Source organism: Eubalaena glacialis, chromosome 3 (assembly GCF_028564815.1).
Source record: "Eubalaena glacialis isolate mEubGla1 chromosome 3, mEubGla1.1.hap2.+ XY, whole genome shotgun sequence".
In the NCBI taxonomy this organism is placed as follows: domain Eukaryota; kingdom Metazoa; phylum Chordata; class Mammalia; order Artiodactyla; family Balaenidae; genus Eubalaena; species Eubalaena glacialis.
In genome coordinates this window covers 169,991,538-170,005,836 of record NC_083718.1, presented here as the reverse complement: position 1 = coordinate 170,005,836, position 14,299 = coordinate 169,991,538, and the positions used below count along the sequence as shown (strand labels likewise).

Here is a 14,299-nt window from a genome sequence, read left to right as displayed (position 1 = left end):
AGAATTAAATGATGAGAGATACGGATCACCTGGAGCATAATAAACTCTCAATGAAAGGAGCTGCCACTCCCTTCTTGTTATCCCTTGAACATGCAAATGCTTTCCTCCTTCCACTCATCTGTTAATGGTGTTCCCTCCTCTTGGAACGCCCTTCCTCTACCTCAATCTGTCAAAATCTTCTAGATGTCAAATGCCACCTCCTCCAGGAAGCCTCCCTAGGCTGACTACACAGAGGTCTGGGTGTGCAGGTCCCTTCTTCTGCTATAGCTGTGAGTATCCTGTGCTAATCCCTCTCCCGGCCCCTGAGGGAGGGTTTCAATCTCCCTTGACCTCTTGCACAGACGGCCCAGCTCTGAGCTGCCAGACACAAGACAGGCATTCAGCAAACACCAAATATCCCTGAGGGTTCCTCCACCCCAACCACACAGGACCACTCTGGTCTCACCCCTGACACTGGCAGGCAGGGTGGGCACAGGCACTTTGCCATCTGAGCAGGACCGCACACACCTGCTACCCCATGCTCCGCAGACCCTGCCCCCCAAACTCCACACAGTCCAGCCCCCTCAGCCTCCTTTGTCATGAATGTGTTAAAAACAACCATGATAATCACCACTTCCAGGGGAGAGAGCAGTGCAATTTACAAAGCAGTCCTCCCTCCCCAGGGTCTCTGCATCCTCCCTGAGGCTGGCCCTAGAGCCCCAAGTAGGCACCAACTGATCCCCCTGAAACACCGTTCTGTCATGTCCCTCCATGGCTCCCCAGCCCCAGCAGAACATCAGGACCCCAGGGGGGCCAGGGCAGAGGAAGGTGGCTCTTGTAAATTCTAGACTCTGCCTGTGCAGTCCCATGCAACTGGGTACACCCAGCCAGAATGCCAGTCCCCTTCCAATGACTTCCTCCCCAGGCTGCTGGCCTATCTGCCCAGCCTCCCAACAGAGCTAGCTGGGTCTCTGCCACCTCCCCCACGTAGCCAGGAGCTCCTCGAGAGCAGGGACCGCGTCCGACTCATCCTTCTTCCCCCACGCCGCCCAACTTCTTGCTGCCTTAAAGCCCTCGGCCAACAGGGTGAGGTCCCAGTGTCTGGGTGCAGCAGTCAGAGCCTTGGCCCCATCTCCCACCACTGGGGCTACCGTCTAGTAAAGGCTGGTCTACTACAGCCCCCTGTCCCCAGCATGTTCACACGCCACGCCCTGGCACGGCTGCTTCCTTTACCTTGAGAGCCCTTCCCCTTGCACCGGGAAATGACTTGGGGAGGCTCACAAATGTGCCATAAAATAACACTGGGTCATGGACTGAGGAAGTGATCCCCTTTCCAGGTCTCATTTTAGTAGAGTGACTATTTGCCAATCTGCCTGGGATAGTCTGGTTTAGGCCTATCACCCTGATGGAATTAATAGTACCCCCTCCCCCCATTTATAACCTCGAAAATGTCCCGGCTCAGATGATAAATTATATGGCCACCTCACTTTTAATCCTTCCAAGTGCATGAGAAAGAAGGTCTCTGTGCAGTCTGAGACTTTAACACATCCCCAGTACGTGCTAATTTCTCTTTCTAACAAATTGAGAGGAGGGATGAACGTCTAGCTAGAATTTGTTGTTTCTTTGGTTATCTTCTATTTCAGATAAGTGATACTCTTTTTCCATTGATGATATGAAATTTCTTTTTAATGTATTAAATTTCAAAAGCGATTCGATTTAAAGAAAAAAATTCACAGGCTAGTGAATTCCTATTCACTCCTCAAAACCCAACTCAGAATCACCTTCTTTAGACCACCTTCCCACCCCTTTGTGGTTTAATCCCTCACTCTTCCTCCTCCCTTGACATCCAGCACATACATTCATACCTATTACACTAAGTGATGACAACACACAACTATTTATCAGGGATTTACCATGTGCCAGGCACTGTGCTAAGCATTAACCCACATTCTCTTGCTTAATCCTCACTCTTTAGAATAACTCCACTATCCCCATTTTATAGGTGATGATATAGGGATGAGGAAACATGCCTGTCGTCACACAGCTAGTCAGTGGTGGTGTCAGGGATTGAACCTGGGGCTGGGTGACTTCAGCCTGTGGCCTTGACCACCACTGTACACTAGTGGTCACTCTCCCCCACCAGAGGGCAGAAGGTGTGTCTGCTTCACCTCGGATCTCATTCACTCAGAGCCGCTCCAAGGCCTGGCATAAACTCCATTCTGATAAAGAAATGAAGACGTGTGTGATGGATGGGCTGGAACTCAGTCCCCTCTGAGATGTCTGGGTCGGGGTGGGGGGGGTGTCTGTGCCCCACTCCCCATCCCATGATGGAGCACACAGATTTCTAGCAGCAGAGATCTGGGCTGGAAGGATCCTCCAGGAATCGTACCACATGTGCTAGGTCTCCCCCCACCCCACTCTGAGAGAGGCCCTGCCTCCCCAATGTCTGCACCCCAAACAGTCAGGTAAGGTAGGGCCCCTCTTCCTGCCACCAGACCATGCTGGCCAAAGGAAGATGGCAGAGCCTGAGGGTCAAGGAGAAAGCCAATCGAGGACTGGGTTAGGCAGGTGAGAGGCAGCTTCCTAGAGGAGACAGGGCTTGAGTTGTGCTTGGAAGGATGGGGCAAAGGATAACCCAGGGCAAAGGGCATTCCAGGTGAGGGAAACAGCCCAAGCAAAGGCAGGGAAGCCAGAAAGCAGGGGGTTCCGGGGCCAGTAGGAGCCCCAGTTGAAAGGGTGGGAGAGAACCAGAAGGAAAGCAGGTGGCAGCTGGGTCAGGGGCGGGACTGGAATGCCAGGCTGAGGAGTCTGGGCCACGATGGGGAGTCCCTGGGGGCTGAATCAGGGAAGTGACACACAGAGAATGGGGGGGTCCTGAGGCCCCAAGGGGGTAGCGCCTTGTCCAAGTCACACAGCAGCAGTGTCAGAGGGGGATCTGAACCCGTTCTTGCCTCCCAGGCCTGACACTCAGGGGACCGCAGGCTCACCTGGTGCCCATGCCTCTGGAATGGAGCCTGGATGATGGAGATGGTGGGCTAGTAGCCACCAGCCAATGGTGGGACAGTGCCCCTGGGGGGAGGCAGGGAGTGTGGCAGAGGAGGGAGGGGGCTGCAAGAGTGAAGGACACTTTCTCCCAGATGTCACCCCGCACAGCCACATCTCAGGATTGGAGGGTCAGCAGGCAGGAACTGCAGGTTGGCGACCGGCTCCCTGTAGCTGGGCTCTGGAGCTGGTACCAATTCTACCACCTGCCTTCCGGCCCCGGCCTCAGCCAGCCTCCGTGCCTGTCCTCCGTGGAGCTCCTTCCTGCCTTCCTTCCCTTTCTTCCTCTCCCCCCACTTAACAGATTGCGGCAGCAAGATGGCACAAATTTATGGCTCAACTCACCAAAAATAACAAGAGATTTATCAAAGGCAGTTTGCGTGAAATTAACAGGCGTCTGTACCCTCTTGTCAAACGCACTCAGCTCTGAGGCGGGCCCAGGCATTCTGCTCCCAGCCTCATCGCTCTTCCAGTACCAACCCAGCTCCACCTCGCTTGGCCTTGCGTTGATCCTACCTGGGACGCCCCAGAGAAGTTGAGCACTGCTCCCCTGCCCCAGTGCCTGGCAGAGGGGCTGGGATGAGGATCTCACCTGTTCACCACCATCCCACCAATCTTGTCCTCAAGCTGGCAGCTCCATGTGCCAGCCAGTTCTCCTGCAGCTGGTACGTGTTCGACTGGCCCAGTGGGGAGGAGGTGAAGGGAAGCCTGGAGGTGAGGCCAAGGGCTTGGCCAAGGTGGTGCTGCCACCAGGCACAGAGTGCTCCAGGCCCTGATGATGCCACTGGCCCTCAGATGCCCCCTGCCGCATGGAACAAACTGAGTCGTGTGCCCATCGTCTCTTGCCCCAGAGAGGGTGGGCAGAAGGTAAGAGGTGGCAAAGAGGAAGAATCTCTTGCCTGACAAGGGAGAGGAAGGGGCTGTGCCAGCCCAACTCTGGACACCAGTGTGCCCTGTGAGCCAATGGCTGATGCCACATCACCACCACCCATGCCCCCCACAACTCCCTACAAGAGCCCTCCCTTCAGGCCATCCCATGGAGCAGCCTGGCAATATGCCAAGCAGGACAAGGGGCATGAGTTGGGAGCCCAGGGCTCCCTGCTCAGAGAAGATACCAGGCTTCATGCCCAGGGACAACCAGCATCCAATCTCCACCCATCCTCAGTCCCAGAGGCCTCTGCAGAGGCTCTGACGATGGTGGGAACAATGGTGCCCTTCCCGTCACCAGCCCCCTCTGACCCCTAAAGACACCCCGGCTACCAACCAACTCCCGCTTCCGACTTCAGCCAAGCCCAGCTGGCTGCTCCTGACTCTGTGCTCCACATGGCAGCCTGCCTGGATGGTGCCCGCCCAGGAGGGCAGAGCCTCACTCCATCCACTGTGAACCACTGGGCTGATGGACCGCAGAGAAAGCCAGACAAAAGAACCCGCCCTCTGCCGAGCACAACGGGGGAGGCCCCCACAGAGTGACAGGCAGTGGCAGCCAGGCAGGAACAGCCATAAACCTCCTGATATACGCCTGGCGCTCTCCGCCGATGTTCAACAAAGAAGCAAAATTCAATTTCTTCCTGCAGGCACTAAATCCCAGGCCAGCCTCCAGGGCCCGTAGCCTGCCCAGGGCCTGGCTGTCACTCAGATGGCTTCATCGACTGCTGTGAGAGGCCAAGCTTGGCCTAGGGGAGAGGCCAGAACAAGGCCACTGGGCATTTGCCATGGATGGGTGTGATGCCAGATGTCTCATGAGGGAGGCTGAGAAGCCTCTTCCCCAAATCCTTGGGAGAGGCTACTGTCATGATAAACACCTCCTCTAATTAAACCAGGCTATCTCCCCATTTTACAGACAAGAAAACTGATGCCAAAAAAAAGGATCTACTCAACGTAACAAAGACAGTTCCCAACTTTCGGGTTCTGTCTCCAAAGCAGGCATGGGAACAGATCATACCCCTCCAATACTCCTAGCAGCCTTCACATGAGACCCCGTGTCCTTGTAAAAGCTCTCAGCCAGATCCAGATGCCCCTCTGACCCATCCCTGCGTGACAACCTCACAATGGTAGGCGAGCACCTGTTATCCCAAATGGGAAACTGAGGCCCAGAGAGGGGCGGGAACTCCCTGTTAGTACCAGAGCTGGAAACCAGATCCCAGATCTGCCTCCCTCCCACCCCCACGTCCTGGGACCCCTGGCCAGTCCCTGGCCCAGCCCTGTTCAGCAGACACTTAGGACCCAGCCAAGGATCTTGGGGCCTTGAAGCCACAGGAAGGAGGGTCGGCAGAAGGTGGCCGTGGCTGAGGGAGCTGGGTGGGAGCAGGAGCAGGCAGGACTCAAGGGCTTGAAGAGCTTTTGCCCAGTCAGCAGGAAGCTCTAGCAGCTGGCGGCCTTGGTCCCAGAAGACGTGGGCCCAGAGCGGGGGAGACAGGGGACACTGGGAGCTGAGCCAGGCCAGCCCTCCAAGGCAGCCTCGAAGCTCAGGCCTCTTCACCCAGGCACGTTCTTCTGTGCCTTCCTCTGCCCTGACCCTGGGGCCACAGCCAAAAACCACTGACCCGTGTGGGCAGGAAGATGTCCCTGCGCCCTGCCTACTCCAGCCTCCAGGCAAACTTGTCAACTTGCAGTGCCAGCGCCCGCCGCCGTCATTCCCAGCTTTGGGCCTTTGTATACACTGCTCCCTCTGCCTGGAATGCCCTCACCACTCCTTTGGGTTGGCTTGCTTCCACTTGTCCTTCTGATCTCTGTTCCTGTATCACTTCCTTCGGGAAGCCTTCCCTGACTGCCCAGTTAGGGGGTCCCCTCCCTGGGTTTATCACACTGCATTGTCTATGGGGGTCTATGCCCCCATTCATCCACCCAGACTGCAAACTCTTCAAGAGGGAGGTCTGACCCCAATCCACTTTGGTGACCCCAACACCGGGACAAGGCTGGACCCAGTGGAGACATTGGTGAACAACCACATGAATGCCCCAGTATCCGCCAAGATGGGCACCATCAGCCCTCCAGACACACCCACCTCACCTGGGCCCTGCTCAGACTCACCATATCTCATCTCTGTGGTGAACAGGTCATTGCTGCTCCCCGAATGCAAATCGGCCTCGGCAGGTGGGGCTGGGCCCCCGGGCACCAGAGCATTGGACAGGGTGTGGGCAGCAGGAGGACCCGGAGGCGTGGTGGTAGCGGGGCTGGCCCCTGTCTCACCAGGGCAGCTGCAGCCCGGCTGGGCAAAGCCACAGGCCCTGCCAGCCGCACGGCCGCACTCCTCGCTCCAGCGACACAGGACGCCGCAGGTGAACTGGCTGGAGTTATTGTTGTTGATGAGCAAGACCTCGACGAAGCGGAAGGCCAGGGCTGCGGGCGCCAGCAGGCGTGGGGCCTCCGAGGGCTCGGCCGACAGGCACAGCTGCACGAAGTTCTTGTCGAAGTGCAGGAAGGTGAAGGGGCCCGAACCGCCGCACAGCTCCAACCCCGCGGCCTCCTCCTCCTCCTCTGGCCGCCCCAACTCCGCCTGGGCCTCCGCCTCGTCGGGGCTGGGCCTCAGGCAGGTAAAGTTGACCAGGTAGTGGTCCAGGGGCAGCAGGCGGGGGGCAAAGTGGGCACACACCTGCTCCTGGCGGTTGAAGCGCAGGTAGAGGGAGTACTTGGTCGGGTCCGGGTTCTCCAGGGTCCAGGAGCAGCCCGAGGCGATGGTAGGAAAGAGGTCCTGCAGTGAGAAGGCCCCGTAGAGCACGCCCGAGGCCAGGGCAGAGCAGGCGCTGGGGGCGGGGTCGAAGGCGGCGGCCAGGCGCAGGGACAGAATCACAGATAGTAAGAGGGGACAGGCTGGGGTCATCCTATGTCCCTTGCCCTGTGGAGAGAGACAGTGGTCAGTGGCCCCGGGCGCAGCCAGCATGGGCTCTGAATCTCCTGTGGCTAGCTGCAGGTCGTGGGCCTTGTGGTGAAGACTATGTTCTTTTAAGTCACCCAGGTCCACCTGTGTGATCTTAGACAAGGGACTTGACCTCTCTGAGCCCCTTACTTGAGAAATGAAGGCCCTCAGGAGAGCGTCTGGAATCTCGTAAACCCTTAAGAAACATTAGTTGTGACTATTATTCTGTGGCTCCTCCATCGGTCCCATCAACCGCCAGCATCTCGGCCTGACGTTCAGATCCAACCCCAGCCCCACCACGCAACTTGTATCCTCCAGAACTGCTGCTCTCAGTCGCAATGTGTCGTGATCAGCTGTGAGGCGTGTCACACATAATCCAGAGGTAATTGTCGAAGTAGCGATGTTTGACAACGATTTGCTTTTTTATAAATCAGAGCAATTCAAGGTTATTCCCGGAACAATGTTATTCTCACTCACTTGCTTTACTGAGTGGGAGAGAAAGGGGAGGAGTTACCGCTGGTGTGCTGGGGACTGAGCACAGCCTGAGCCATGCCCATGGGAGGGCATCACAAGTGTGAACGTCATGACTACCGCTGCTGTGGATTTCCTGCTGGAAACAAGGGGGAGAGGCATCTGCAAAATGGGTGCAGTTGTTCCCCTCTAACCCCTCTTCCCCTCCCACCATGGTGTTATCCTCCAAGGCCTGGTGCAGGGCCTGCTACCCCCGGGGAGGCCACCAAGCCATTTCCCTCCTCTTAGCTCCCACAGCCCTTTCCTGAAAGTTTGCGTCACCCAATCGTGACCACTAGCCCTTGCTATGTCCCCAGGGCTAGCTCACTCATCTCATGAGTCTTCAAGCTGCTAGGAGTGGAGACCAGCATCCGTTGATTTCTAACTGCCCCCAAAGCACTAAGCTGAGCTCCCAGCAGCTGTGCATGTACTCCAGGTGTGGAAGGGCAACCAGGACCCAAGTTGACAGACACACAAAGCAGTCATGCCAGAGTGGACAAGGGATGGGGGTGGGTGGCGCTGCAGGTGCCTCGCACCTACCAGGCCAGGGCAGAGCCACTGCCCACAGCCTCCACCCCAGCTGTCCAGGTAGCAGAGAGTAGTGCCCAGGCTCAGCCCCGCTTCCAGCCCTGCCCCCAGGCGGGGTCCACGCTGCCTCCCTCCTCCATGCCCAAAGCATAGCTCACAGCACTGGATGGGCCCCCAGAGCCTGGTTGTTCCGCATTAGAGGAGAAAAGATGAGGCTCTGAGAAGGGAGGCAATCTGCTCAAGATCACCTGAGAGAAGCCAGGCTGGGACTGGAGTCCAGGACCTGAGGCCCCAGCCCGGTCTCTCCCGCATCCACCCATAGCTTCCTGCTCTGTCCCCTTCTCTGCTCCTCACGCTTCAGTCCCAAGTTATTAGCTCTGGGAACTGAATCACAAGCATAGGATAATTCACAGCATGTGGCTAGATTGTGCCAGGACACAGCTGCTCCCCAGGGACAGGTTTTCCTGTGGCTGTTCTGGAGTCTAAAGAGTGGTCAGAGGCGGGGGGCTGGGGGGGGTGGGAAAGGAATGAGAATCCCAGAATTCCAGTTCCTGTGCAGCATCCAGGGAACTCCTCGCTGCCCCAGATCCCACGTGCTGCCACTCTGAACCAGGCCCAAGCCCCAAGCGCAAACACACATTTGCCCCTCCTGGGCCACAGCGGGGTGGGGAGGCAGGCTCTAGACAGGCGCATTTACAAGGAAGGAGCCACACCACCCTCCTCCAAAGACCTGCCTGGAGTTTTTCAGCAGAAGTCAGTATAGGCTGTGTCTCCTCTGCCCCGCACAGAGCTGGAAAAGGGACCAGACCCCTGGCCTTCCCACCCCACATCATGACTGTGCCAAACCATTCAGCCTGCCCAGCCTGCTGCGGCACCCAGGGAAGCCAGCAGCTGATGATGAGTGACATCCAATCCCCCCGCTGCCCCCAATTATTTCTAAGCAGGCTGCAAAATTCAGGCCATGGCTGTAGCTCAGTGGAGGGGAGGTGGGGCCTCATTATAACTGGCCTTGTCTCCCCCACTTAGAGCAGGGCAGGGAATCTCCACGCACAAACACACCAACACCCCTGTGCCCTGCAGACATGCACACAAAAGCATGGATGCACAGACACGTGTGTAGCCAGGCATTCAGCCTGTGAAGAGATACACATGCACACAGACATGCACAGAGATCGGAGTAAACCACAGATGAGTGAACTCAATGCACACGAGGTGCACACACTCACATGTACCAGGCTGTCAAGAGCCAGACACTCATACACACGTGCAGAGATGCAAATATACTCTCTAGTGTGAACACACAGGTATTTGGGTTTTTGAAGCTCAGCATATGACAGCTAAGCATCAGGCAGGATCTGATCTGCTGCTCCTTCCTTGGTGTTCCTGAAACTGAGGGCTCAGGCCCCCAGCCCCATCTCCTGAGCCTCCCCTGCTCCCTAGTCCATAGCTCCAACCCATCAAGAAGCACTAGGTCCATATCCTTCAGAGCCACAGCCTGGCTTCTCCAGAATTGAGCCACCTCTAAACCCTGCCCAAGCCCCCTCCTCCACTCAGTCTCCTTCAGACACCTCCCCTCACATCAATTCTGGAATCACACCCTGGGTGTATATGACTCTCACTGTTCCTGCTGTGACATAAGACCTTCTAGGGGCCCCTTTTTATATCACTCCCCATCCACAAAATAAGGCAAGGAGCCCAATTCCAAGCTGGGTCAGAGACCGCCTCCCCTGGGAAGGGACCTAGAAGGATCCTGGCCTCACAGGCAGCTCAGGTGGTTATGAGCCGTGATCAGCCTCCCTGAGCCTGAGTGTCCCCCTCTGTGGAGCGGAGACATGATCCCTGCCCTCAGGACTGCATACACCTTCTCATTCAGCCTCCTGGTGAGTTCCCAGCACAGAGCCTGCCACGGGGAGAGCGCTCACACCATCCTTTCCCCTTCCCCCTCCCTCTTCTCAGAGCCTCACAGTCTCTCCTCTTTCCTGCTGAAGTTGAGGTCGGTACCTCTGAAGGCTCTTTGGGCTAAACCTCAGAGTAGCTTTGCCACCTGCAAGCCCAGGAAGACCACAGACCCCTCCACGCACAGAGCTAGACAGGAGGGGTATGGAGGTCACCTCCGAGGAAGAACTTCCTGGGTCAGGAGGCTGATGGAGAGGATAATCAGTAGGCCACCTCCCTCAGGACCTGTCTGGGCGGAGATGGGTGAGGAGCTCAATCTCAGTCTCAGGAACCCCCTCCTCCAGCCACAGGCCCCCTTCACCGCATGCCCCCCTGCCCCCCTCAAACCTGAGAATCCCACCCTCTCTCCAAACACATTCATGCCCCCTTCCTCCCAGATCCCACAGGCCTGGGCTTCCCTTCTGCACCAGTGAGGGATTCCGAGGCTTTCCAGCAGCTGGAAGGGCCAAAACAAGACTGGGGTGGGAGGAGGCATAGGGCGTAGTGCGGCGGGGAGGGGCACCTCAGGGCAAGGGCTGGGTCTCCGGGATCCCTGGGATCGACCCCTAGCCTCCCGCTAGCTGAGAGCAGGGGCGCCGGGCGGCGGGAGCCGGGAGCCCCGGCCGCGGGCGGGGGAGGGGCGGTGGTGGGGGAGGGGGCGCGTCGGTGCGCACATCCGTCGCGTTTATCCACCTGGCAGCCCCAATTCGCCTGCCCGTCACTCACCCTCCGCCTCCCGGGCGCTCGCTGCGCGGCGGAGCCCAGACCGACACGCGGGCGGGGACCCCCGGGCCTCGAGGTCCCCTGCCCTTGCATCGGCCGGGGGCGGGGTCCTCAAGCACCCCTCTCCCGGAGCTCTGGCACCCAGGAAGGCACACACCCTCCATCCAGCCTTGGGAGCTGGTGGGCCGGACCGAGGGGAGGGGGCGAACCTCCCCAGTGCAGCCCCTCCCTCTCCGGCTGGCAGAGTGTCTCTCCGTCTGGCGAGGGGGCAGGGGCCTCCGACACACCACTAGGATGCGGGCCCCCAGCCCCCCCGGGGAGGGGGGGGCGGTGCCGTGCGTGCGGGCGGCGGAGGAGGGGTCGGTGACTCAGCCGCCCTCCGCCCGCCTCCCCGGAACTTTGCAGCTGCTGGAGCCGCCGTTGCTACAGGAACCGAAAGCTTTTGTTCCCCAATGTCAGGGCTGCCCCGGCAGGCGGGAGGCTGGGAGGCTACCACTCCCCGGTGGGACCCAGGCCCAGCCACACTGCCCAGAGGGCTGCCAGGCCAGCAGAACGTCACGGATTCGAGCCTCCTCTCTCCCCCTTGCCCGCCAAAGCCAGGTTTCTTCAAACTCTTGGGGCCCTCTGGCCAGGTCGCCGCCTAACTCTGACCCGGAGCGCTAACTGCCCTGGAAAGTTCCTGCTGGCATCTCTCCTCGTGGGGGTAGGCAGAGGCTCTTCTGTGCCCCATGTGCTCCTCTGTGACTGATTTCCCACGTGGGCCGCCCCCCCACAAGAGGCAGCCTACCTTTGGGGACCTTGACTTGGTTCCTCCACTTCCCCAGCTTCTACACTTGAACCATTACCTCAGAGGCCTTGGCCTTTCACTGATGCCCCTCTGATCCCGGAGGAATCTAGGGGGGTGTTGAAGGATGGGTGAGGGAAGGAGGAGACTAACGGTCAAAGGCTCCCTGGACCCATTCTGGACCTGAAGCTATTTTCTGGCTTTATTATCTTGGAGGTTGGAGCGATGTCACTAGAACTTGTTCTGCATTTCTACTCTGGGATTAGGAGTGGAGTGGAGGGGGGCCTGACCTTGGCCTTGACATACCTATCATTGTTGAGCATTACTAGGTGCCAGACACTCTATACAAACAACCTAATATCATTTCTCCCAGCAACTGTATGAGGCAGTTATCACTGACCCATTTTATGGAGGGCCAATTGAGGCTCAAAAAGGTTATATAGCTTGCCCAGGTCACACAGCTTTTGAACCCAGGTCATCCAACAAAAAGCTGAGTTCCTAACTACTCAGCTCCATTACCTGGGGGTTGGGAGGGAGGGAAGAGGGCAGAGACTAGCTGGGACCTCACTCTGGGTTACAGAAATGCCTACCGCACACACCCACCCCAGGCTGGACCTCTTTCCTTCTGAAGAGTGATGGGGGAGGGAGAGAGAAAAGGGGAGGAGAAGGAGAAGAGAAGGCAGAGAAGGGAAGAAGAGGGGGGAAATCTCTCTGTGAATCTTGGTCCAGAGAAGACCCTCCCTCATGCCCTCCCCCCCAACCCCCGCAAACCAGGGCAAGCCCTGCAGAGTTCATACTGACCCTCACTCACCCCTGTGGCAGCTCAGGGGATGCTCCCCAGGTCCCTGCTCTGTCCCAGGGCCAAGTGGACTCCCCCACTGCCTACTCCATGCCCAAGCCAGACAGAGCCCACCTTTGCCCCCCCACCTAGTGGGTACTGCCATGGGGTAGACAGATAGAGGCTTCCTGGGGACACCTGCCCAAAGCCCAAACGAGCCCAACCAGAGCACCTCAAATCCAGGGGCCAGTCCTGCTGGTCTGTGCCCTGAACTGCTGCTGGGATAAGCCCTCCACCCCACCCCACACCTCATCCCCAGAGGATAAGGCCAGACAACCAGGGCTGTTCTGGCACGGCTAGCAAGAGAGGGCACCGGCCTCGCCCACCAGCCTCCTCTCCACAGGGACTTCCCAGCGCCCCGCAGCCACCACTGCTGCTCGGGCTGCGGAAACCTAGGGTTGCCCGCGGGAGGAAAAGGGGAAGGCGGGTCCAGGGCTGCGGGCAGGGGGCGCCAGAGGACGCCCAGGGGCCCGGCCGGCAGCTGGCGAGGCGGGCAGGCGGGCAGCATCTCTTGGCCCGGGAGCCCCTCCCCCCGCGGGCACCAGACCCTTCGCCAGCTCTGCACTGGCCGTGGCGCGGAGGACTTCCCTCGGACCGAGCTGACTGCGGGAGTGGCCGCCAACTTCACGGCCTACAACCCGCCCCCCCCCACCCCCGCATCATGCCAGCCCCCGGGGCTGCGGGAGGGTGCGTTTGGTGCCCAGCTCTATGCCCTGGGGTGGGAGGAGAGGGATGGGGGATGGACAGAGAGACTCCGACCAAAGATGGACAAGGGAGGCAGGGATGCGAGGCCAGTCGAGTTCCCAGACTGGAGAGGAGGGGGCTCAGAGCAGACATGGGGAGCACGGCCCCAAGCCCAGGCTGAGGGGGAGGGGACTTGCAGCAGAGACTGGCGAGGGATAGCGGGACTCCGGGTAGATATGGGGGAGGGGGCGATCAGGACAGAAATAAGAGGGGAAGCATGGTTGGGTTACCGGCGCTGGGAAAGGCAGTAACTATGGGCAGGCATGGATGGGGATAGGAAGGACTCTGTGTAGAGATGAAGTGGAGGGGAGGAGCAGGGTCCGGCTCCAGACGAGGAGGGGGAATTAAGCGGGGAGACACAGGCGAGCTGCAGGTTGGAGAGAGGGGCTCTAATCAAGGGGGAGGGCGCACCCCTGGATCCAGGCTTAGATAGGGAGAGACTCGAGACAGCGATGGGGGTAGGGGTGGGTGACGACTGGCGGCGGGGGCGAGGGGTTTTGGCAGAGATGGGTAAGGAGGAGGGGGACAGAAAAGGGACTCGCCAGAGATGAAGGGGACCTCGGCCCCAGGCTTGTTAGTTCCCAGAGAGACGAGAGTGGGTAAACAGAGGCTGAACGAACTCAGTTGGGGCGGGGGAGAATTCAGCAGAGGTGGGTTGGGGGAGCGCCCCCAGTCCGGGCCGGTGCGGAAATCGGGACCGCGACAGGAGGGCTCGGTGCGGGGCCGGGTCGGGGTCTGGGGCCGAGCACTCACCTGGACGCCGTCAGCAGCAGGAGCGGGGGCCGGCGCTGGCGGAGGCGGCCACGGGGCGCAAGTTTGCCATCCCTAAGGCGGGGGCTTGGCGGGGCGCGGGGCAGCTTGCTGCAGCCGCGCAGAGGGCCGAGGCTCCCGCTCCGCGGAGCGGCGGGTGCAGAAAAGGCGCCGCGGAGCAGCGCGGGGCGGGCGGGCGCCGGGCCGGGCGAGGGCTCCTGCCGCCGCCTCCTCGCCACGCCGCCCCCCACCCCCCACTCCCCACTCCCCCGCCCAGAGCACCGCCCGCGCTGCGCGCCGCCTCCTATTCGCGGGCGGCGGCCGCAGCCCCGGGCTCTGCAAGCCGGCGCCGCATCCTCCTCGGTCTCCGAGCGCCGCTGCTGCTGCCGCCGCCGAAACGGGTTCCTCCGGCCGCTCCGGCCGCTGCCCGCAGCGCGCGCGGGGCCGAGTGACGGCCGAGGCGGGACGCGGCGCCTGCGCCGGCCGGGCCCGGGAGGAGGCGCGCGCCGGGCCGGGCGCGAGGAGCCGCCGGAGAAGGGGCGGGGGGGGGGGTGGGGGCGACGCGCGCCGCCTCCTGTTAAAGGGGGAACAGCTCCAGCCGAGCCAAGCG

At 59.9% G+C, this 14,299-nt stretch overlaps 1 protein-coding gene across 1 annotated transcript in view; it reads right to left on the bottom strand.

Annotated features, from left to right (window-relative positions):
* ADGRB2 (adhesion G protein-coupled receptor B2) overlaps nt 1-13,755 on the bottom strand; it is a 36,309-nt gene extending 22,554 nt beyond the window's left edge. The window contains exons 1-2 of the mRNA XM_061186877.1: nt 13,693-13,755; nt 6,052-6,856 (exon numbers count right to left, since the gene is read on the bottom strand). Of these exons, the coding sequence (XP_061042860.1) occupies nt 6,052-6,841 (790 nt within the window). The 5' untranslated portion in view covers nt 6,842-6,856; nt 13,693-13,755. The remainder of the gene's footprint in view (nt 1-6,051; nt 6,857-13,692) is intronic.
* Between the last annotated feature and the right edge of the window lie 544 nt (nt 13,756-14,299).